At 43.2% G+C, this 24,873-nt stretch overlaps 1 protein-coding gene and 1 long non-coding RNA gene across 2 annotated transcripts in view; one reads left to right on the forward strand and one right to left on the reverse strand.

Annotated features, from left to right (window-relative positions):
• The window catches only part of VSIG1 (V-set and immunoglobulin domain containing 1), a 130,581-nt gene that overhangs the window by 93,282 nt on the left and 12,426 nt on the right, over window positions 1-24,873 (forward strand). Inside the window, exons 5-6 of the mRNA XM_078688778.1 lie at window positions 3,365-3,484; window positions 7,992-8,121. Of these exons, the coding sequence (XP_078544904.1) occupies window positions 3,365-3,484; window positions 7,992-8,121 (250 nt within the window). The remainder of the gene's footprint in view (window positions 1-3,364; window positions 3,485-7,991; window positions 8,122-24,873) is intronic.
• LOC144829541 (uncharacterized) overlaps window positions 1-24,873 on the reverse strand; it is an 80,520-nt gene that overhangs the window by 3,658 nt on the left and 51,989 nt on the right. The window lies entirely within an intron of this gene.

Raw genomic sequence — 24,873 nt, forward strand, 5'->3', positions numbered from 1 at the left:
ACGCCCTTACCCATCCCTTTTCCCATTATAGTACTGACCTGATCCAAAAAAGTACATAGTGTTCTCTTGCTTATTTTACATTGTATGCACTACATCTTACACCTGCACAGTTGTTGCTCCTCCACAGTATATCCTATCACCCTTAGTTGTAAAGTGCTCTGTCACTCTTTGGGGCTAGCAGCACTATAACAAAAACTATTAAATGAATATAAATATGCTGTATGTGTTCTCTTCTACTTTGGACATGGTTAAATATTTGTGTGGTTGGATTCTCTGGCTATCCGTGGTGCGTGCCCCCAGCTTACCACAATCCCCCCATCGATGATTGTGCTGTGGGACACCGAATGTAAAGAATTCCATTATTTCATGACCCGCACTGTTTGTGCTTGCAGTAGTTGGGTGCAAAGCACCACTGGTCGGATTACACACACTGCATACTCTCGTGTAAAACGCTTCGGAGGTTTGCATTACTGGTGCCTTGCCAATTCTGCTTTAATGCTCCAGGTTCTATTCAGGAACTTCTACCAAGGGAGCAAAGAGGATTCATCTTTCAAGACACTGCCGCCTGCCTGTCTATGAAGGTTCCATTCTTCCACCAGATGGCTGGAGTTGGAAAACCGGTGGAGACAAACCTGGAGGTCCATAACATGGTTAATAACGAGGCGCACCTTAAGGTGCTGCCACAATGTTACACCCCCAGGTCATGTACTGAGATGTTTTGCAGCCTGGTAATGTGGGGACTCCTCGGCCAAATTTGCCTGGATCCTTCAGGAAAAGCCTGTCCGAGGTACCCTCTCAATTTAAACAACTAATACTAATGTTGTGTGCAGGGCTGGAGTAAACCCCCAGGGCTGATTGTGGGTAAATTATTTCCTGATGTAACCTAGGCCACAATTAGTTCAGCTTTTGCTTAAGCGTGAAGCCAAAGGCCTTAAACAGGACAGAATACACTCTTTTTAACATAGCTGTCCCTTTGTTTCTTCTGTGGGGAGTATTTGCTGTGATAAAGACAGTGGTGTTAGTATGCATTGCTTTCAGCTTCCGAAGTCACGGGATTGTTGGAGGTTATTTTAACACTTCCCATGCTTGGGACCTGGAGCACTGCACACAGCCACATGCTGGTACATTGAGGCTCGGACGTCACTATATAATTTTGATATGCATAAGATCTGCTATTACGAAGGCACACCTCCCCCACGTTTCCTTTCCCCCAGCGGCATAGCTAGGGGAGATGGAGGAAGGTCGAGCACTGCTTTTGGTGGTGGCAGAAGTGAGCAAGTCATGTCTGTGTCGACTACCACCAGCCCCCACTGCCCACGGAATAAGTCGTCCATCGGCCGGCTCCCCCCTTACCTGCACCAGGGTGCAGGCAGCAAACTTAGGGTATGCCCTGCCCTGGGTGGCATTAGGTCTAGCTACGTCATAGCGGGCCGCGGCAGAGTGCAAAACGAGTCTGGATGCTTGTTGGAAACAGGTAAGTAAGACTAAGAGTGTAACTTGGTGCCGTCGTGCACGGTGCAATCATTGTAATTGGACGGATCGCGGACGGTTTTTTATTCTTTCTCTCAGTCTCACCTTGAATTATTCAGAATGGTGGTCTCCACGCACTCCAACTCCCCAACACGAGGAGGGGCGAGCGAGCGTAGGGGGCAGTGAGCGCCTAACGCGTCACACTGCTACAGTGCGCCGAGGGCTGGCCAAAAATGTCCTACAGGGCCGTCATTGGTTGCGCTCGCGCACGCCGCGCAGTGCGCGCACGCTACCACTGATTGACGGCCCTGGAGGACTAGTGTGAGCGAGGCTGGGGAGGGGCCCAACAACGGTCGGGTTCACACAGATTGGTGATGCTGCATGAGTGGATTCAAACCGATTTGTTACAGTATTTATTCAATTGCGCCATCAATCAATGTAGATATAACTTTATCATATGCCATGCAATCCCTAGAAATTGTCTGTGCTAACTTGATGGCTGGGTAACGGCAGGGTTTATTATCAAAGTGATCAAAGCGCCCTACACTCACAGAAGCCGCCGCGGCCGCAACGGGCCTCGGCTCGGCCTCCGTGCAGTCCAGACAGTCAGTGCCGGCCCACACGGCCGCCTCAGAAAAGGTGCCGCCTCAAAAAAGGTGCCGTCTGGGGCGGACCGCCCCTCTCCCACCCCCCCTAGCTATGCGGCTGCTTGCCAGTGAAGGTTGTATCTCATCGAGGAACTGTTCTGCTCTATAGCCATCCTTCAGCTGAGGGAAAGAAGCAGTTAGGGTACCAAGGGGCATATTAGCAAGAACCTCGATAAAAATATCGCCGTTTTAGCGGCAGGAAACTGATAATGGGCTTGCTAATATGCTTTAGAGAATTCCAATAGAACCCCAGGTTAGATGTGCAGGACATCTAACCTGGGCTTCTATTGGAATTCTCTAACACATATTAGCAAGCCCATTATCGACGTTTTAGCGGCAGTTTCCTGTCGCTAAAACGGCGATAATTTAAATGAGGTTCTTGCTAATATGCCCCCAAGTGTGTTCGCCATTTGGAGAATACTCAGTCTAAACTGTAGAATGTTTGTCTTAATAATTGCTTCGGGGGTTAGGGCAGCGGCTCCCTTGGATCCAAACACAGGCTTTCATTCCCCATTTTCTTTAAGGTTTCTTTAACATACCTGATTCAAGGGAGGTTTCTGGACCTCACTCTGCTGAGTACGTCTTCCAGCCCTTGCCAATAAGAATGCTGTTCAGGAGTGTCCCAAATCCTTCTCCAGTAAAGAATTGGTCTAATTCCTACCCCCATCAGAAATCAGTCTGAGCCCAACATGCAACCTAAGCTGGAGTAGGGGGTACTATCCGGTAGACCCAGCAGTTGTCTCAGAAAAGTATTCTCTGCAATCACTAGAGCCTTCACATCCTTGTGCCCCTATAACTTAGCTCCATATAGAGAAGTTCCCCTGGCTTGATGTTTGTAAACTTAAATCACTGGAGAGTAGGAGCCCTGCTGAACTTTCATCAGCCCCCCTACCCCTATATAAGGCTCAAAATTTAATTTTATATATATATGTATATATATATATACAAATGTGTGCCATATGCAAACATTTTATATACATATTCACTGAAAAAACAAAAATGAAGTGATATGAGACATAGTTGGGTAAGACAGTGATGTCATCAATGATGCCATTTAACATGTGGGAGATATGGCACTAAAAACAGTACATCTATACTTACCTATATATACTTACCTTCATTATATTGTGGTAATTCATTTTCTTGATATATTTTGGCAGGACAATTTCTTGATCTGGACAGGACAATATTTTAATGTACATTCTGTATTGCTATATAAATATAATACCTTATCCAACGTGTTTTAGATTACGAAACTGGGATGCTCATTATCGGCAACCTTACAAAGTTCCAAACAGGACACTACAGATGCACGGCTAGCAACTTTCTTGGAAATGCAACTTGTGAGATTGATCTAAATACTGGAGGTGAGTGCGCCACTTGTGATTTTATTTGTACTTGAAGGTCTGAACTAAGGATTCACAAACAGTGCCTTAGTTCAGCTTTTATTGCTAACTCTTTTATTGTGTGCTACTAAGATTGAGTAGCACCAGCTAATAAACAGTACTTACTTTGGAAACGTCAACTGCTCCGCAAAATCTTACTGTAGAGCAAAACATGTATTTGTAAAGAGCACATTCACCAAAGTCTTGGTGCTGGAAAACCGAATGTTCATTGTTACCCAACTCAATTGTACTAATTTTATAAATCTCAGAGGATGAAAGTTTGGGTGGACCCACCGGGATTTAAACCTATAACCATGAGGTCAAAAACAGGTCTTTGGAGTGGATGCGTTGGTCCATTGGGCCACCAACCCAGCAAAATGTCAAAAGGTCTTCATATGGCCTTACAATGGAAGCATGTATTATTCAGGATTAATTTTCTCAGATTCGCTGGTCATGTGCCTTAAACTCGGCGCGACCTTCAATATCCATTATTGGTCAAAAGTCAGGTGCAGTGGGTCGCCACATCTAAATGGGCAGATCAATCAAACGTATTTTTGAACAGCCAACAATACAAATACCAGAATAAGCCAAATAATGTAGGTTTTCCCAAAGTAAATTCCGTTACTTTTTTCTCAAAAAAACAGCCACAAAATAACATTTGGCAGTCACCATCTGCTTTATCCTGGCCATTCTCTGACACATTTCAAGCCTAAAAAAAAGCACATTACTTTGTGTGTGTGTGTGGATGTGAGTCGTGGTTGTGAGCGTTGTGTGTTGTAGGAGTGCTCCATGCAAAATAAAACAATGACATGAACTTCTCTTCCACTTGAAATTTTTCTACCAGAGGGAGCACCTTAAACAGGATGTAATGCCATAGTATATATTGTGATGCCGATTGGGATCAGAAAATGTAGTTGTGTCAGTACCAAAAAGCACAGCACCTGATTATTGACATCAAACATACTTACACATTACATCACTATACATACAAACTTCCTGCTGTATGCACAGGGAGGTAAATGTATTTGACCCGAACCTCACATTTTTTCTCATGTGCTGAAGATGGAATTAGAAAGTGGTGGCCGCAGCCTACCTAAAGTGGTAAGGTGGTGTGGGCGGAGCGGGCGGCGGGTTTTAGAAAAAAATATAAGTTCTAAAAATAAAAAAGTCTTACCGGATGCTCTGCTCCTGCCTGCCTCGCGGCTCCTCTCATCGGCTGGCAGGAAGGGTATGGGCCCTCAGGACATAGGCTCCCCACCCAATACAGACACTACTCTCACATGAGAGCAGCGCCAGGATTTTATTTTATTTTTTATTTTATTTAATGCGATTTTATATAGCGCAAACTTTACCCGAAGGTGTCAGAGCGCTTTACATAGGAACCAGTTGCAAAACATAAGGACTTAGGCTTACATGCGTTACATAAAAGATACAAACAGAAACAATTGCAAATGTACAAGATGTAAAGTCACACAAGGAAGAGATACAAACAGAAAGAAAAATTGCAAATGTACAAGTAGTAAAGTCACTCAAGAAAGATACAAATGGATATACTCTAAGAGTCACATAGGAATGGTATAGAGTACAAAGGTCTACAGAATATACTAGTGATTATAGAGTTATCTCTATATACGTATATATACACACATAGTAGATTTTCTCAGGTCAAAAGCCAAAAAAAAACAAAAAACAGGAGAGCAGAGTTCCATTAAGTGGGGTCGGAGGGGGGACGCAGTCACAGCACCAAGGGAGGGTGGGAGGGATACAAGGGTATGGAGAAAAGGCAAAACAGAAAAGGGAAGAAACATTTGAGGATCGTCAAGGGGGAAACGAGTGAAAAGGGTAAAGGACGAGGGAATGGACAAGATGGCGAGTCGGGGTCCAGAGAAAAGCGGACGAGAACAGCAGCAAAATGGCGGCCTGGACAAAAGAAAAAGTAAAGAGGTCCATGAGAGTTCTTGGCGGGACAGGCCGCTCTGATGAAGAGTGTTATCTGGGGGCCTGGGGTGGGTATGTTCAGTAGGGGCTGCGGTGTGCCAAGCAATATAGGTCGGGACTGGAGGGTAGACATGTCCAGGGTTAAATGGCAGGACTGCCGTCACTCACTGCAGGCTCCGGTTTCCAGCCATGGATTACACTGGAGCGGTTCCTCGCAGGCTACTCGTCGCAATCACCACTCCTTCCGGTCGGCGACGCTTGCCATTACGGAGGAACCGCCCCTCGAATTAGAACCCAGAACTGCACACATCACATCATAGAACATATAGAAATGCAACTCATAAGACATTAAACAACAAAACATGCAATAAATGCTTGAAATAACACAAAACATATCTGACCACAAGAAGAAGCAAAACAGGTAACAACATAAAACAAGACAATGCAAAACCTGTAACGAAACACAATATGAATTCATCACACAAAACACAATCCACCACATAACACAAAGATAACACGAGAGCATTTAACAAAACCTAGCACATTACATAACACATCGCAAGTCTTTCAAAATAAATAACATTGCACAACTCCTGAAATAACGAACAACATAACACAGATAGCATTACACGATATCCAACTAAACACAGCACAATACTACATATTAAGTGCGTAAACAGTTTGGTAGTGCTGATAACATTAAGGTTGATTTTAGGGGAAGAGGGGCACATGTAAGTTTCAACACCTCAAAAGAACCCAAGTGAGTCAAGTAGTGGCACAATTACACAATATGGGGGATCATTTAAAGTTTAGTAAAAGAAACAGTATTTTGCCACTTTCCTAGGACTGTGGATGTCACAAACTGCAGGTGTTGTCTCTTTAGTTAGTTAGTTTTTATTCTCTTTAGTTTTGTAATCAATAGCTATCTAAAAGATAGGTGGGCAGCACTGAGGCCTGTTGCTGATAGGGTAGACAGGACTATGACAGTCACTCTCCTAACAGTATTATTATATTAAAGCTCACCAATGAACAAATGCCACTGTGTGTCAAGGCATCTTGAAATTTGCTGGCGATTTAATGCAAAACCAATTAGAAATATTATTTAAAATAAAGCCTGGAAGGAAAGGTTTAAGTATTAGTTTAAGGTCAGAACAATACAGGCACAATCAATCACATTCAAAGAAACATAATGGAGACGAGTGAGTAAGCAAAAAGTTACTTATTTAGGACCTCATTAGAGATTTCTCGGAAATCCCACTATTGGCCCAAACAGGAGTTTGTGACTAAATCTGGACCACAATACATGCAGTGGATTCAGCACTGGCTTTTGTCCACAGACACATTCTGCCACTGAGAACTCTCGGAATATATCCGGGGAAAAATGTCTTAAAAATAGAAAATAAAACTGGAGCTGCATCAACTTCCACGGCAAGTCCTCGTTCTATAGATGAAAATCAGTAATAGTGCTATAATGCTGCAACCAGCAGGAAACATAAGTCACAGGATTCGTAATTCCAGGTGCAGACATCACTTTTCCTGATGACCTCTAATGAGGGCCTATGTGCTGTACCCAAGAAAAAAGAACTTTCACATAGCCTTTGAAACATTTGGTCTGCTCCACAAATTGATCAGATTTGTTTTTAGAAAACTGTGATTTGGGGGTTCCCTCAATAATCTGTGTAGAGTTGCGACTTTTTGGGTATTCACAAAATTCCCGAGAAGTGTGAATTGAAATCTAAACAAATAATAAATACTTAGGCTTCCCTATCTGAACGCTTCCTGGTGGCTGGCAAAGTATGTAGGTTCTATACATTTGTACATTTGCTCAATATATATATGTTACAACTCCAGAGAAAAAACAATCCCCCTACCCGCGACAATCATTAATTAGTGGGGTGCTTCCTTTGCTTTTCTATCCTTGAAAATGCTCATGCTCAGGACTAATTTTACCACCTCTGAGGCAAGGGGCCACAAAGCCAGCACAAGGTTCATATGGGGCAAGACAGCGGTTGCAGCTGAAACCCTTGGGAGCCACTAAATAACGTCTATCAGATAACTTACTCCTACATTTTGTAAAAGTAGTTTAACATATGCTTCCTGGAAAGGAAAGGTCCATGAAAAGGTTTGTGAATACCCATAAATGAGTTTCTGAATTGCTAGAGATTTTGCATGGCTACCAAATAGCACAACACACGCGACCGTGGAAATACAGGTAAAAGTGATCCATTCTTTCTCTGAATACTTACCTTTGATAGTATTCCGAATAGATCTCTGCTTCTTCCTCCCTCTTTTGATTATATACTACCAAATATCACCCCCTTCCTTCTCGCCTTAGACCCTAAATTTAGTTTTGTGGGAATACGGCGAAGTTAGGTACTAGGTTCAACCTGCGGGTGTAGTGGTTTACAAATCCTGATTCTGGGAATCATGTTCTTGGAATGTGTGGCTTCAGTTCAAGTTCTGCCGAGGTAAGTTCAGCTTGGGTGCATAAAACCACTTGTGCCTCATGATCCAAATCTACCCTAACCAACTGTCATTGCCTTTCACGCAGGGGCCGGAGGGATCATCGCAGCCGCCATCATTGCAGCACTCCTAGCAGCCGTCATCATCTTCGTCATTGTCTGGATCATTGTAATAAGGGGCAAGAAGAAGAAGGAAAAACTGGCTGGCACCGAAATGAAGTAAGCCTTCTACAACATAGATTGCAAATCTCCCCTTTGCTATACCGCTGAAGTGGGTCCTCGACAAATCACTCAGCTCTTCAGCCCAAAAGAGTTACTTTGATCATTGTATCAGAATACAGTTTCAACTGAATTGCTACAAAAGATTCATACAAGAATGCACTATTCTCTATAGTGAAGGAAATTCCATTGGTGCTTTACACACTGATTTAACGACACTGATAAAAAATTGGAGACATTTCTGTTACCACCCAACTCTAATCAAACCCATAATATACGGGTGATAGGTGTGAGAACAGCCATCGTTGTTCCACGCCTAATAAGACATCAGCAGTACCTAGTAATGCACGTCATACAAACTTGCCATTGTGTTGGCGCCCAGGTCTTGATCTTGAGACACGTTCTACTTTTCACCATCTTTTTTCGTACATGAATTGGATGTTCTACCCCTTTCCATACAAAAATGCCCTGTCCACCTTTATATCTTCGTCATTGTTGTTTACTAGATTAATCTATTCATTTTCCCAGTCAACACATCTTAGCTTTGTGAAGCAAATAGCCCAGCCTTGAGCAGCTCTTTCTGGGATTATAGTTCTAGGCTGAAGGGCCCTTAGCAGGGACGTAACTACTAAATAGTGCAGCAGATACCGTGGCACCGGGGCTTGGGGCTTTGAGATGCTCACTGCACCTCAAGTTAGTGGCGGTTTTTCATTGCCCAACAAGGAGAAAATATTACAATTTCCTTGCTTGCATTAGGACCTAAGTCACCTTGGCTGTGTCACTGGTCCTCACGGTGTACAACAAGCGTAAAAGATGCTTGGTCCAAATGGACTCTCCCAGAATTGACCTCTTGGTGGCTTTATATTCACAAGTGTTATTGTACATTATGTGTAATTACTCACTGGGGAAATTGCAGGCTTTCAAACAAAAAAAAATTAAAACAAATCACCCACTCAGTAACATGCCTGGAAAGTCAAGAATTGTTCAGCTTTCCTGGTACAGTGCTAGTTTGCTTTGTAAATTAGGGAAAATCGAAAATGTTCACTTATGAGGAACAGTGCTTCTATGAGTGCGTACTTACAAACAACTTTGCGAATTTGGGGCCAGATATACAAAGCTTTTTTGCGACTACAAAAAAGCTTTTTATAATGTACAAAAGGCAAATTGCGATTCAGTAACTTGTCACTGAATAGCAATTTGCGTTTGCTAACAAATACTGATTCGGTATTTGGAAGAGGTGTTTCTTCCAAATGGCAACTCAGAATGGTATGTATTAATGCTTTGCAATCAAATTCCGGTCGCAAAAAGTATTTCTTTACCGTCAGTATAAAGCTAGGGATAACCCATTCACTCTGAGAATGTACAAAAATTATCTTTTAAGAGCAGGCAGTGCTCCCAAAGACCACTGCCTTCTCCTAAAAACGAAACAGCAAAGTTCGATTTTTCTTTTTAAATGTATCCCGTTTTCCTCTAAAAAACATGAGTGCTTTATTAAAAATCAATCACAGACATGATGGTCTCCTGACCCCACCAGGCCACCATTCCTGTGATGGCTGTGATTCCTAATGGATCGTAAATTGTGACTTATCGCTTTAACATGTACAAGATAGGCCTATTTGCACCCACTAGCATTCGCTAATGAAACTCAATGAATTTCATACATTAGGAATACCTATGCATTTGTAGAAGAATTTAGTCATTGTTAAAACTATGACAATATTTCCACCATTTAAAAACAAGTTTGAAACTTTATCAAAGACCTGATGTTTGACCCAAAGAGTAAAGCTTCTTCCAAGGAGAGTCTAAAGTGCGGATGCCACCAGATTACCTTACATAAATTGTTCATCATAAACAGTCGGATAAGCGATTAGAGACACTGGCCGTTTGCCATTTGCAAGCCCACATTGCCAGCAATGCCAGACTGGATTCTTTCCACGTAGACATCAATCCTGACCAAAGTACCGATCTGGTGGTAAGTTTAGTTTGGGACGATTTACTTGTCTATTGACATTCCCCAGACAGGAAAAAAAGCATGCCAGAAGCAAGTCCTCCCTCGACTTGGTTCCTAGATTTTGCAATGATCCGTCTTTAAAATTAAGACTTTGAGTAATTACTAGGTGTTGCAAGCCTTTGATTACCTTTCTTTCTGTTTATTTGGTCTGTCAAGTTCGGTTCTTCCTTATCAGTTGCATCTTTAAATGTTATTTTCAATGCCAAAAAGCCGATGGGGTATGTGTCCCTTACCAATTAATACATCAAATCAGATTCAGTGGATCATTTCACTAAAAAGACAGTATTTAAATAATTTGTTGAGATTTCTGTTTATAAAATTAACTGTGAAACCTCTCTGCAAGAGAGGCATTTATAAGATGTTGTATCTTAAATCATGGGTACAGATAAACTGGAGAACCAAGGCTGGGCCATAATCAGGATAATTAGAGAGGCTTGTTAATGACTGTTTCAATAACTTGATGGAACACAATGAGAGGAACTTTGGTTCATTGGGCAAACAGCAGTTGTCTGTCGTGGGGTGAATCACAGTGATAAAAACGGTCTAACTATCACTCAGTTCAATTCACCTGAGAATACAGAAACCATGAGATAAAGAGTTTTTTGGCACCATGGCAGATGTAGGTTGGCCTTAATAGACTCGAAAATGATAGGACACCGGATGTTATAAGACATAGGTGGGTCATAACACCAGCCTATTTGGGCCAAGTTCCAATTCAGGGGAAAAAAATATGTGAATAGATGGAAGATGAAGAGTTCCATTTTGTCCCTTTCAATTCAATATACTGGGTGAAAGGGGGCGGTCAACAGAAGTGCTATAACTCAGACATGGATCACTCAAGACAAATCTTGTAAACATTTCATAACGGGGCACATATGGATGAGCCAGGTTCATCAGCGAGGGAAATTTGTATATTGGGGACAGTGGGACTCCAGTGGTGTACAATCTATTTTATTCAGTTTGAAGGTTTATTCAGTTTGAAGGCAGTGGCTTCATGTATTTTGAACAGCTTACCAAGGCATATAGTCTCCTTAAGAAAGAGTTTTGATGGCACAGTCAACTTAGTCACTTTTTGCTCCTCCCTATTCACTTCTAGAAATTAGGCAAATGTTGGCACTAAATGTAACTATAATATTCAGACATCTTATTGGATGGAAATTAATCGAGAAGTACTACATAAAGGTCCAATGTTCTTGAATCACAATGACAATAGTCGATTAGTTCTATAATCTTTCTTTTCATAAAAACTATACAAATAAACAACAGGAGAGAAAGAGCCAAGGGACACTCCTCTACCCCAGTACAAATTATATCTAACAACAAAGGAGTGACTAATCTTAAATAGTTACCAAAGATTAAAATGATAAAGGGAAGGCAAAGTAAAGTGCAACGTGAAAAAACCAAGTTTTTTTTTTATAAAACCCTCACTCACCCGTCTATTGGGTGACATGCTTCATCATTGGGTTTTTTTCACCGGGCAGGCCGAATGCTTACCCGGTGTGCTACTACACCTGCAATTGCAGTGGAGCTGGTTTGTTTAAAAATGAACAGTGCAAAAAGTGATTGTGGTGAAAGTTAAAAGAGTGCGAACTCTAACCGAAACCGAACTTTAATAAAGGTTAGTGTAGGCACACATTAAAAAGTATTTTATGGACAGGCTCGACTTTAAGTTTGAGTCAAATTGTCCCTTCAGTGTGTCAAATGGTCGACATGTTTCTGCTCAATGTAGCCAATTCGGCCGAGCTTTCTTTAGGACCAAAAAAGGTAGTGCAAACACTGGGCGGTATACGCACGCTAAGGCGTACCCTAACCTCAGTGTTAAAACAAAAAAATTGTGAAACTCACGGTTTTCAATACCGGATACCCCTGGTATTTCCAGGTGTCCAAATCTGTGGGTAAAAGAGAAAAAGAACATACAAGCAAACATATTTAGAAAGCAATGCATGCAATTTTTTACATACCAAGATTCTTTTGGTCCTAACCTAGATAAATGTGCACTCCACATGTATAACCCTCTTGTTTGTCCAAATGTTAGTTTGTCTAAATATTTGGACCGTTTGTGAAAGAATATCTATAGTTGACTGGGACGGGGATGAAAACAATGGCCCATTCTGCCCTTAGTCAAAACCCCGTGAGCCCAATATGGGTCGAATGGCGTCTTATAATGCAATAAGATTAGCCTCCAAATTATGATTATCACGGCTTTCAAGAAAAAGTGTGCAGACTTTTTTTTTTTTTTAAACGGCTTGTAACCAGCAAGTCGTATACTTTAACTTAAAAACACCCGTATGCGGAGACCTAATGGCACTACATGAATCAAAGGGTCAAACGTGGATATTTACGTGAAAGCAGATTTTGCCTCACTTCACGGGACCGGTGGCAGGGGTTCCTTCACATCGGAGAATACTGTGAAACAACAGGAGGAAAAGGCCGTCACCTTAAACTGTCGCACTGCTCCATTCTACAGAAAGCTAGTGTGGCGTTACCAGATACAAACGGCTTTCACCTACCTCACTCCAGATGACTCCTCGCAAGTGACCTACATGGTTCACATCCACCTGCACGAATAGTAGCGAGTACGTTCTGCTGTTAGGGAAATAAAGCGTCACGTAAATTCACATCGTTGCGTGGGCAGGTCCCACGATAGTTGTAATGTCACGTGTTGTCAACGTCAAATATGGTGACTGTTGATAAAAGATTTAAAGGGCCAGTAGCGGTATTGAGATTGTTTGAGATTTTTATTCAAAAACTTTATCGATCTCGAGTGAGCAAACACTTTTCATTCATATCTTGTGTTGATATCATGCCCACGCTATATAACAGATGAATTTTAATATAGCTTGATTTTCATTGTTATTCGGACCTTATCTTTAAAGTGAATATCTCAATCACAATGAGTCCCTGAATAAGCCTTAGTATACAGAGCCTTCAGATGGCGACCAAGGTAGACATTTATGTACTGGGCGATCTATTGTTCAAAATCAATCTGGTTAAAAGGCATATTCATATTGACTAAATAGATTATCGATGCATTACAGTTCCCCATGGAATATTGTCATTTAGACCTCGTAGATGGGTTGAGGGGCGGTACACCCTCCGCTGTTCTTTTTCAAATAATGATTCCTGCACTCTTGCGCTAGTGTGTACTTGCTCGACTACTGTCCATTTGATGTCATTAGGAGCATGATTTGCTTGAATGAAATGGGCAGTAAGTTTAGTGGTGTTCTTATGCACCTCACATTGCTGCGATGTTCACAGATCCTTTGCTTTACACGTCTTGTCGTCATTCCTATGTAACGTAATCCACAAGGGCAGGTGATTAAATAGACTACGTTACAGGAGTTACAATTCGTATGTTGTCGTAACTGTCAGGTTTTACGTGGTTCCAAAGATAGAGTTTTGGTTGAAGACGTAAGGTGACATACGCTGCATCCACCACAAGGGTGGTGGCCCAGTACAAGAGGCAGTCCCCACGCATTTAGTACGGTATTATCCAAATCACTTTTTGCACTGTTCATTTTTAAACAAACCAGCTCCACTGCAATTGCAGGTGTAGTAGCACACCGGGTAAGCATTCGGCCTGCCCGGTGAAAAAAAACCAATGATGAAGCATGTCACTCAATAGACGGGTGAGTGAGGGTTTTATAAAAAAATCCTTGGTTTTTTCACGTTGCACTTCACTTTGCCTTCCCTTTATCATTATATTATTTGGTAACTATTTAAGATTAGTCACTCCTTTGTTGTTAGATATAATAAAAACTATACAGCCACAGCCAGCATGTTTCGTCTGCAGAGAACTTCTTCAGGGCCTAGTATTATGGACACCATTCTAGACAGGCCTTGTCGGCCACGGATTATGCTTCTTAATCTGCCATTTGTATTTACGGATAAATAAAAAATGGACATTGACTATTGGATACTTTCTGTACACTTGCCCACAACCACAAATTGCACCTGTCAAGGTTTAGGAGCATTCTATAATCCTAAAGAAGTTCTCTTAAGAATTAAACGCTTTGGCTTTGGCTGTATCGTTTTTATAAAAAAATGTTTTTATTAAAGAAAATTATAGAACTAATTGGATATTGTCATTGTGTGAGACCGTGGAACATTTGGGCTGATATAGAGTGCTTCATTGATTAATTTTCATTGCTCTTTCTGCCTTGGCAACAGCATTGTTCGAAGCTAATGCTGTTCAGGTTGTGCACCTTTAGATAAATGGGGACGGACTTGGATGGGCTGTTTGTTTGAATTAGCTGCTTTGTGATTTGCTTCTTACATCTGATATTTGCAAAGGCAGCTTTTGCTGGGCGTGGAGAACCTACAATGAAAGAATCCGAGCCACTAGAAGAGATGAGAGAGGAACGAGAAAAGCACATATGACTTTGAATCAATGTGGACTTGAGCACTGACCTTTTTCTAAAGAAAGCCTAGCTATAAAACTTCGAAGATAACTAGATAAATATGCATGCTTGGTTCAGACTATAAAGGGTTCAACGTCCTGGCCATAGGTAAGGTTATGGCAGATAAGCAACATACAAACATATGATCTGGTACTTCCCATGAATACAACAGTTGTTCTGAGAGCGAGGTCTAATAAACTAAACACATAGTAGCACGGTAGCTTCGGCCGATACCTTCCCTGTCGGCCAAAACACTTGGAGTCATCGTGGACTGTGATCTCTCATTAAAGGCACAAGTGGGCCAGGTGGTCTCCAAGTGCTTTTTCCAGTTAAAAAAAATCCGGAAGGTTCGGCGTCTTCTCACGCCCGAGGCAATCACCCAGGTCGTGATTGCCACTGTTCTGTCCCATCTGGACTATGCGAATGCCATCTATCTAGGTCTTCCCAACTACCTATCTAAACGTCTCCAGATGGTACAGAATTATGCTGCGAGGATCATTTTGAATCAACCGAGGCGACAGGCAGCTTCTCCCCTACTCAGGAAATTGCATTGGCTTCCAGTCACCCAGCGCTGTGCATTCAAAACCGGGTGTATGATATTTAAATCTTTGAACTATAAAAGCCCCAAATTCATCGACCTACTAATCACTAGATACACACCATCCCGCAACCTACGCTCACTCCATCAGGGCCTCCTCCAGACACCTTCTTTTAAACTTAAGCGCGCTGGAGGTCGCAGGTTTGCAACACTCGCACCTTGTTTATGGAACACCTTCCCTCTGGAGATTCGGAACTGCCAAGACCTCCTCTCTTTCCGGAAAGCCTTGAAGACCTGGCTCTTCAGACAAGCACTGCAATAATTCTCTTTTCCTCATCCACGTCTAAGTTACTGTCAATCTTTGCGCCAAGAAACCAATAGGTGATAGTGCGCTTAACAAATATCTTAATAACATAACATAACATAACAGAGCTTCTTGGAATAGCATGAGGGTGTTTACATCCTATGCCAGTATAGAAAATGGAGGAACATAGAGGTAGAATCGGAACATCGGATATAATCGAAACTATAAAAAAGGCCTTTATTGATTAATGTTATAAACACTGGCCTGCGGGGCGTTTATATGGCAGGGGCTAATGAGAGGGCAGCGCAGGAGTCAAAAATTGAGCTGCTGCTTCTGCAACTGCCGGAGCCAGGTGCCCTTCTGCCATGTGAAAAGAGTGCTGTAACGGACGGTGGGTACACCACGGAAACTCCCGCATTCCTCTGGGCAGAGTCATAATTCACTAATTTCGCTGCACTACTAGAATTGAGGTGACTCACCCAATAACTTGCAGCAAATGTTGAGCAGGCTACCTTGAGGGCCGTAAATGCCCATAACGTGACACTAAGCTGGAGTACAACCTGGGGCTTACAGACACTGGCACATTGCACTGGGGCGCCCATCCCCCCCTGGTGATAAGTTGGAGCACCCCAAATCAACTCAAGGGGCACCGCCAGAGAAACTCAGGGGGAAAGAGTCTTTTGACCAGCAGGACCAGTAACTGGAGGAGCCAGAAAGCAGATCAACATGCCTGCTACAAAATAAGCACACACTACTCTACTCTTTGAGCCATCTATTGAATCACTAAGAGCCACACGACCAGTACTTACTATGCCTGCTGGGAATGTTGCGTAAAGATCCCAAGAAAAAAACAACTCAAATTCGACCCTATTCCAAAGAGGACCGCCTGGCAACCCACCTCAATGGCGGCGGAATCTGCAGCGCAACCGGCAGCTCTGTACCTCTGAACAACTCAGCCCTGCTGTTAGAACTACGCTCCGGATTCAAGGCGCTCGACACCAGATTTGACAAGTGACTTGCCACAGCAAGAGACCGGACAATGTGGAACTTGGAAGACGGAGCAGTACAAACTATATCACTTCCCCTGGGATCACAGCTTACCGGACCTTAGATGAGGTTTTTACCAGTTTACTGGTTTGTGCCCCCCTTCACCCTCCCCTCTTTCATGCTCTCTGTCACCCTCCCCTATCGCTTTCCCTCTTTCATTCTTTGTCTACTTCCTCTGCCCCTAATCCCTCTATCCTTAATATCTCCCCTTGCCTGCTACGCCGCCTAGCCCCCTGTCCCTTGTGCCCTTTAACTAAGCACTCCTTCTCCCCTTGTTGGGGAAAGATCCAATTACTTATTCTCTGGAGTCTCAGTGTTCCCTCTGAGAGAGTCCACAGTGCCAAGGGAGCCACTCACAGCTGAGGTATGGACTGGCACCCTGTGGTGTCTGCCACAAATAAGATATGATAGGAAGCCGGTAAATGTGTGAAGGCAAGTCGTATTTATTACACCTCACCCACGAACAGCCTCAGGATAACTGACACAGATGGAATCCTTACAAGGATCCACAGTCATCATTCCAAGGAGAATGACAGTAACATTCTGCATTGAAAATGTACAAATGAAACTGGAAGAAATACCATAACATCACACATCTTCCTCTGCACAACAACAATAATAGGAAAATGCATGAACAAACAAAAGTATAAAAACCAAAACTAAGAAAGAAAAAAAGAGCTAAATAAATGACACAATAAAACCAATAAATTACACATAGTCTTTCATATACTCAGGACATCTTCGAACTCTTTGACTTCTCTCTCTGATCACATTTGGAGTAGAAGAGAACCTAGAGGTAGAAGGTACAGCATTATACAACTTTTCTTTAGAAGTGGTATTGTCAGGAGTACCAGACTCATTACCTTTAACTACAACAACGCGACTTTTGTTCCAAATTCTTCCATCACTTGTTTTAACAGCATTCTTGAAAACCTTGACCACAGGTCTAACATTAGTATATTTTGACCACTGTCTAGTTCTAACCGGAGCTCTGATCTTAACAAGATCACCCACATTCAAGTCAAGGTATTGAGCTTTTCTCTTTTCATCAAAATACAACTTACTCTCAACTTGTTTGGCAAGTTCCCTATCTCTCCAGTCCCCTATACTGTTGTCTACAAAACCTTTGTTGAGATTCATCCAGCCAGGGCACATCACAGTGTTGGGAACTCTACCCTTGAAAAGTTCAAAGCGAGATTTACCAGTGGTTAAATGAGGAGAAAAGCGATAAGCAACAATTCTATCCTGAAGCGTTTCCTTCCAACTCAACCCATTAACCCTAGCAAGTTGAATGCTTTCTTTGAATGTCTTGTTAACTCTCTCAATAGCACCATTTGTTTCTGGGTGATATATGGAAGATCTTTTGAGAACAATACCTCTGCTAGACAAAAAAACAATTAAACTCATTAGAACAGAATTGAGGACCATTATCAGAAAGAATGCTGTTAGGGAAACTTTCTCTTTTAAAGATGTCATCTAAAAACGTAATAATACAATCAGTAGAAACCTCTCTAACAGCACCCACTTCAATCCACCTAGAATACAAATCTAGAACCAAAATGTGATATGGTGTATCGCTAACACCATGTAAGTGTCCTACGATATCAATTGCAATTTCATCCCAAGTATGAATGGGAAGCTTTCTACACACCATGGGAGATTGTCTAGTCTTCAGAATTTTGTCACTAGCATTACACTCCACACATTCCCGAACCATTCTCTCAATATCCAGATCCATAGCCGGCCACCAAAATTGTTGCCTCAACAATTCTTTCGTTTTCACAATGCCTAGATGACCACAATGCGCAAAATCAAGCAATCTTTTCCTTACCCCTCTGGTGGAACAAGTTTGGTACCTCTAGCTAGTAGACCATCCACAACAGACAGCTCATCACCAATAAGAGACCAAGGTTTATCTAATCTCACTTTATCCTTCAACATTTGAATAACTTTTTTAACCTCACAATCCTTCTCTATTTCATTCTTCCAGTCAACCTCAGTAACAGCACCCTGTGTAATTTCACAGACATTAATCACCTCCTCATCTACACACACATCATCACCAGAGCATTCATTAACCTTCACTAATCTAGACAAACAATCAGCTGATTTGTTAACCACACCTAGAATGTAATCTACTTAAAAACTAAACTTTTGAAGAGCATATCCACTTCCTTATCCTTGACGAAATGGCATCAAGACCTTTTTTAGAAAAGACCTCTTTCAACGGTTTATGATCTGACAACACCTTGACCTTAACACTCCAAATTAAAATTTTAAACTTTCTTAATGCCCAGAAAATCGCTAAGGATTCTTTCTCAATAACTGAATAATTGAGTTCTGACCCCCTGAGACATCTTGATGCACACGCAATCCAGCAATCTTTTTCATGCTCCTTCTGAATGAGAATAGCACCAAGTCCCTTTTCACTTTCATCCGTCATTATAAAAGTGGGATCACTTGGATCAAATGCCTGAAGAGAAGAAACGCTACCAAGTTCAGTTTTTAGAGACATGAATTCCTCTCTACACTCATTAGAGCACAGAAATGTACAACTTTTAACTGTAAGTTTCCTCAAATGAAAAGTTTTCCTTGCATAATCAGGAATAAACTCACTATAAAATTCAACCATCCCAAGAAATGAGAGTAACTCCTACTTATTGAGTGGTTCAGCTATGTGGACTATGGTATCAACTAACTCCTTTGGAAAAACACCTTCTCCACTAATCCTATGCCCAAGGTAATTTACCTCTTCAACCCCAAAATTTACATTTCTCTTTCTTTAAAGTCAAACCTGAATCACGCAATCTTTCCAACACTGCCTTAACCCGCAAAATGTATTCCTCCATGGAATTCCCAAAAATGAATAGGTCATCCTGATAGCATTTTACACCAACTATACCTTTGAGAACTCTTGACATTATATGCTGAAACACAGATGCAGCTGATATAAGGCCAAAAGGCATCCTGCAAAACTTGTACGTTCCCATGGGAGTAATAAACGCAGTCAACTCCTGAGAGGATTCGTCCAGTTCAACCTGATGGTAGGCTGATGCCAAATCAAGGGTCGTAAAGAACTTAGCGCTACCCAAAGTTCTAATCATCTCATCGATGTTAGGTAATGGAAATTTATCAACAATTACCTCTTTGTTTAAGGCACGCAAATCTATGCAAAGGCGAATGTCACCATTGGCCTTTTTAGCAACAACAATGGGGGCCAACCATTCAGTGGCTTCTACGGGTACAATGACCCCCAAATCAATCAGCTTGTCAATCTCCTTTTGAACACTCCCTTACTCATTTATTGGAATCCTCCTGACTTTAGCTGCAACTGGAATAGCACTGTCCTTCAATTTAATCTGATGTTTATATGCCTTGAGACAGCCTAAGTTATCCTTAAAAACATCCTTGTATTGTTCACGAAGCAACAAACCCAAATCATTAACCTCCTGGATCTCAACCTGAGGATTACCATTTGGATTGAGTTGCACCCCAAGCAAACGTTGATGAGCCCAACCAAGAAGAGCATTACCATTCTTTGCCACATATATTTTCCCTGTAATAACCTTTCCACCAAGTTTAATGGTAGCCATAAAACATCCTGACATACAAATAGGAATTCCACCATAACCCAAAGGAGACACTTCACATCTTCCAAGCTTCACTTCATCAGACAAATGCTGTTTAAACATGTCCTCACCTATCATGGTTAAATGTGAACAGGAGTCAAATTTAAAGTTCAGAGAGACTCCCTCAACATCTATCAAATGTGAAGGATGTTCTACTTTTCCTTCACTGACTTGAAAAGTAACAACTTTCACCTCGGGCTGTTTTTTTATTATTTGCAGTTCCTGTTTTATTAGCCTTACTTTTACAATACTTTTCAAAAGGCCCTCTACGACCACAAGCATTGCACTGAACCCGTAATGCTGGACAAAACGAGGAATTTGCAAAGTGACCAAAACGACCACACCTGAAACAGGTTGGCTTAACCCCACTTGAAAAATTCTTCATATTACCAGAAGCAAAATTCAATTTATCTTTTTCTGTCATACTTTTCTTTTCCACCTGACATACCACTTCTTCAGTTTTCTTTTCCACAGCCACCACCTTATTCTTATCAGATCTTAGCTCATCCACACACTTCATCATATGTTCAACTTGTTTAGCAATTGTGATGACCTCATCCAAAGGAGGTTCATCCTTCAACCAAAGTTCTTTCCTTATGTTATCATGTGCACACTTTAAGACAAACTGATCTCTGATTCTTTCTTCTAGAGCAGGACCAAATTTGCACGAAGACGCAAGCTTTCTCAACGCAGATAGAAAATCTTCTACTGACTCATCCTTTTTCTGCTCTCTCAGACCAAAATGATACCTCTCCATTATAGTACTAAGACGTGGGAAATAGTGACGATCTAATTGGAGAATGCATATCTCATATTCATTGAGATTCCTTTGTTCAGTTGCACTTAATTCAGGAAGATGTTCTAAAACTTCCTGACCCTCCCCTCCAAGACAATGTAGAAGTAAAGAATGCTTACGTTCAGCACTCAGATTAGTTCCACAAACCCTAGCGTGATTTATAAATATCTTCTTCCATTTTGCCATTTAACACTGGGTTCGCATGGACTCGTTAGAAAAAATGGTGGCTGAGTTACATTTTGCATTATTACAATTGACTAAGTTATGTTCTAATCCGAACTGGCTTCATAAACCAATATGCTACAATAACCCTATTTCACAGATACTTTGCTAACAATACTCAGTTAGTAAAATGTGCTAAAGAACAACTGCAAGACAAATACAATGAAAATCTCAAGATCTGTCCTGACAAAATTCTTAAAAATATTATAAATAACAGTGTTGTTCTTTTTTTATAAAATATCAACAAATAGATGTGCCAGTCACCGTTTCCCTGCTGTCAAAAAACTTAAAAATAACCACAAAAATGTTGACCAATAGATGTGCCAGTCATCAATCTTGTGCTGGCGTAAATAAAAAAAATAATAAAACATAATCAGAAAGAGTATTAGACATACGCTCCGCGGGATTGTCTATCGGCAGATGAGGTCGCTAAATTTATTGATGACTTACCTCCGAGGGCGGTCTCGGATGAGACCAAGACGCTATTAGACCTTCCCCTCACGGCGGAGGAATTAGGAGACACACTGGGACAGCTCAACACGGGAAAGGCGCCAGGGCCGAGCGGCTTCCCGAGTGAATTCTATAGGAAATTTCAGCTCCAATTGGGTGCCCATTACCGCAGTGCACTAGAGGTGGCGAGAACACGGGGTAGACTACCATCTGACTGGCGCCATGCCGAGGTTGTGGTATTTCAGAAGCCGGGCAGACCCCCCGACAGGCATGACTCCTATCGCCCAATCTCCCTGCTCAACATCGAAGCTAAAATACTGGCGAAGGCGTTGGCAAACCGCCTGCTCCCGTATGTGACAGACCTGGTCCATCCGGACCAGGCCGGATTCATGCCACGCAGGGCGACGCGGCACAACATTCGACGGGCACAGGCAGCAGTTGCTGCCATGGGGGCCAAGGGGGAGCGTGCGGCTCTGCTATTGGCGGATATTGATAGAGCTTTTGACTCGGTTAGTTGGGCGTACCTATTTGCACTCCTGCCTCGTCTCAATTTGGGCCCGGTGTTTATTTCCTACGTTAAGTTACTCTATACCGATATCTCTGCGTTGGTGCGTGTCTCCGGGGCGGTCTCGGGAAGGTTTCCGATTGGTCGGGGGACCCGACAGGGGTGTCCCCTCTCCCCATACCTATTTGCCCTGGCTATGGAGCCTCTGGCCGCTTGGGTGCGCATAGACGCGCAGATGCGGGGTTTTGAGTGGAGTGGGGGCCCCACAGATAGAATTGCATTATATGCAGATGACGTCCTCTTGTTTCTTACCGATCTCCACAGGTCAGGGCCCAGAGTTTTAGAAATTATGCGCATTTTCGGGGAGGTATCGGGCCTCTGTCTGAACCCGCGTAAGTCCACTCTGTGGGTACTGGGTGGCGGGATGGTGGCGGACCCCTGGGCATCAGCGCTGCAGGTGGCGACCGGGGGTTTGAAATACCTAGGAGTGTTCCTCTCAGAATCCGTGGATATTGCCTGGGAGCGCAACATAGTGCCTGTGTGGGAGAGGGTCCAGGCGGACGTGAAAACATGGTCCCGGATGCCCCTGACTATTTTCAGTAGGTCCGCGATTTTCAAAATGGTAGCACTCCCGCGCCTGTTGTATCAGTTGCAGAGCTACCCCCACTTAATTGCCCCCCAGTGGTTTCGGCAGGTCAACTCCGTTTTGGGCCGCTTCCTGTGGGCCGGGGGTGCCGCCAGAGTGGCGCTGCGGACATGCTTCCTGTCCACGTACTGTGGTGGTCTGGCCACGTCGGACCTGTTATCCTATTATCAGGCCTCCCAGCTATTGGTACTTAATGAATGGTGGTATGGTGACAGGGGAGACCCGGCATATGCTCTGGAGCGCTCACTGATGGGCGACAACACACTCCACACGATCCTGTACTCGGCTAGGCTGCGGCGGACATTGCCATGTGTCACGCACGTTGTATTTGTTGTATGGCGACAGGCGCTGCGCCGCATGGGCTGGTGGGCTAGACTGACGGCGGAGACTCCGTTGTGGAGGAACGGGCGGCTTCCCACGCTGGCCTCGTTGGCGGGGTTTGACGGCTGGGATGCTATTGGGATTTCGTCATTGGGTCATGTGCTGACTGGGGTCACCCTCAAATCATTCCAGGAACTCAGCACGGAATTCCACATGCCCAAGACCCAATTCTTTCGGTACCTACAGTTCCGCCATGCACTAGCCCCCAGCATCGCAGACATGGAGTTACTCCCCGAATTTAGCCCAATTGAAGCGAAGGTCTTCATGGGAGACCTTGGAGATAAGAAGGTGTCCCGAATCTATCAAACACTGGTCACTCACTGCTCCACCACTCTGCTTCCCCTCAGGGCAGCCTGGGAAGAGGATGTGGGTCCCCTGGATGAGGATGATTGGAGGGAGGCCCTGGAGTCCCCACGAGGGGCTGCCATTGCAACACGACTTAGACTAATCCAATTTAAGTACTTACACAGGGCCTATTACACCAGGGAGCGGTTGTGGAAGGCGGGACTGATTGGGTCTCCGGAGTGTCTGCGCTGTGGGGCTGCAACGGGTACGCTGCTGCATACGTTGTGGTCGTGTACTGGGCTGGTCAGATTCTGGAGGGGCGTGTGGAGTTGTTTATCTGAGGTATTGGGATGGGACCTACCCCGCACCCCTCAATTAGGTTTGCTCCATGTTTTGGAGGGTATAGGTGGCAACATATACAAACGTCACTTGTTGTTGCTGGGGCTTGTTGTTGCCAAGAGGGACCTGGCCCGAGCATGGAAGGGAGAGCGAGCCCCCCCCCTGTGTGCATGGAAAGCTGGGCTGGACTACTGCATGGGACTGGAGCACCCTGTATTTGAGGCCAGAGGATGCCCCCGTAAGCATTTTAAGATATGGAAGCGATGGGCGGAACATAGAGGGTTGATATTGGACCCCCCCCCCCCGCAGAACTAGAGGAGGAACTACGGGTAGAGGACGCTTGATGGGCCTAGGAAGTGCGTCATACCTAGCACACTACGACCAAGCACTGACTGTTTTCTATACTCACGTGCATGGGGTTAGGGAGGGATAAGGGGTGGGTAGAAGGGTAGTTGGGAGACTGGGGTTGGTGGGTGGAGGAGGGAAGGGGGGGGGGGGGGTTCAGGTTTTTCCTCTTCTTTATCGATTTGACTTTGTACTAATGGTAAAATGTGACATGATGCTTGGTGGTGATCTCCTGACTGTGGAGAGCCATGTCTTTACTATTGCTGAACCACTCAATAAAACTTGTTGTGAAAAAAAAGAAAGAGTATTAGACAACTGTCAACAGAAGTAAAATGACCATTGAAAGTTAAAAAATATTTTTTTTCTTCTCCTTACTTAGCTCAGGAAAAAAGCTTCTGTAAAATCAGATTCCAAAAACCATACCGTTAAAATTGTTATTAAAGAAGGCTACATGAAGCTGAAATTGTCATGATATCCCGACCAAACACCATGTAGAGTTGTAAACACTGCAGGAAGAAATAAGCAAAACGTGGAATGGCACAGAGCAACAAATTACCAATAAGAATGACGTCTCACATCCTCCATGAAGAAATGCCAAGACTCTCTTTGAGTGAAAACAGAAAGAGGTAGACTCTTTGATGCAGAAAGGCCAAGCCTCTCTTTAAGATAAACGCTTTCCGTAGCTCGCGTCCACCACACAGCTTGAGCACAGAGTCGGAGACGAACAGAAGTCCACGTCACAAAGGAGTGCGCCTGAAACGCAGAGATGATTAACAACCACAGGGGCTGTCCACAGAACCCCGAACCCGGGACAAATACTGATTATATCAAACAAAAGGCTCAGGGGAAGAAAA

This window comes from Lissotriton helveticus, chromosome 4_1 (genome assembly GCF_964261635.1).
Source record: "Lissotriton helveticus chromosome 4_1, aLisHel1.1, whole genome shotgun sequence".
Lineage (NCBI taxonomy): Eukaryota > Metazoa > Chordata > Amphibia > Caudata > Salamandridae > Lissotriton > Lissotriton helveticus.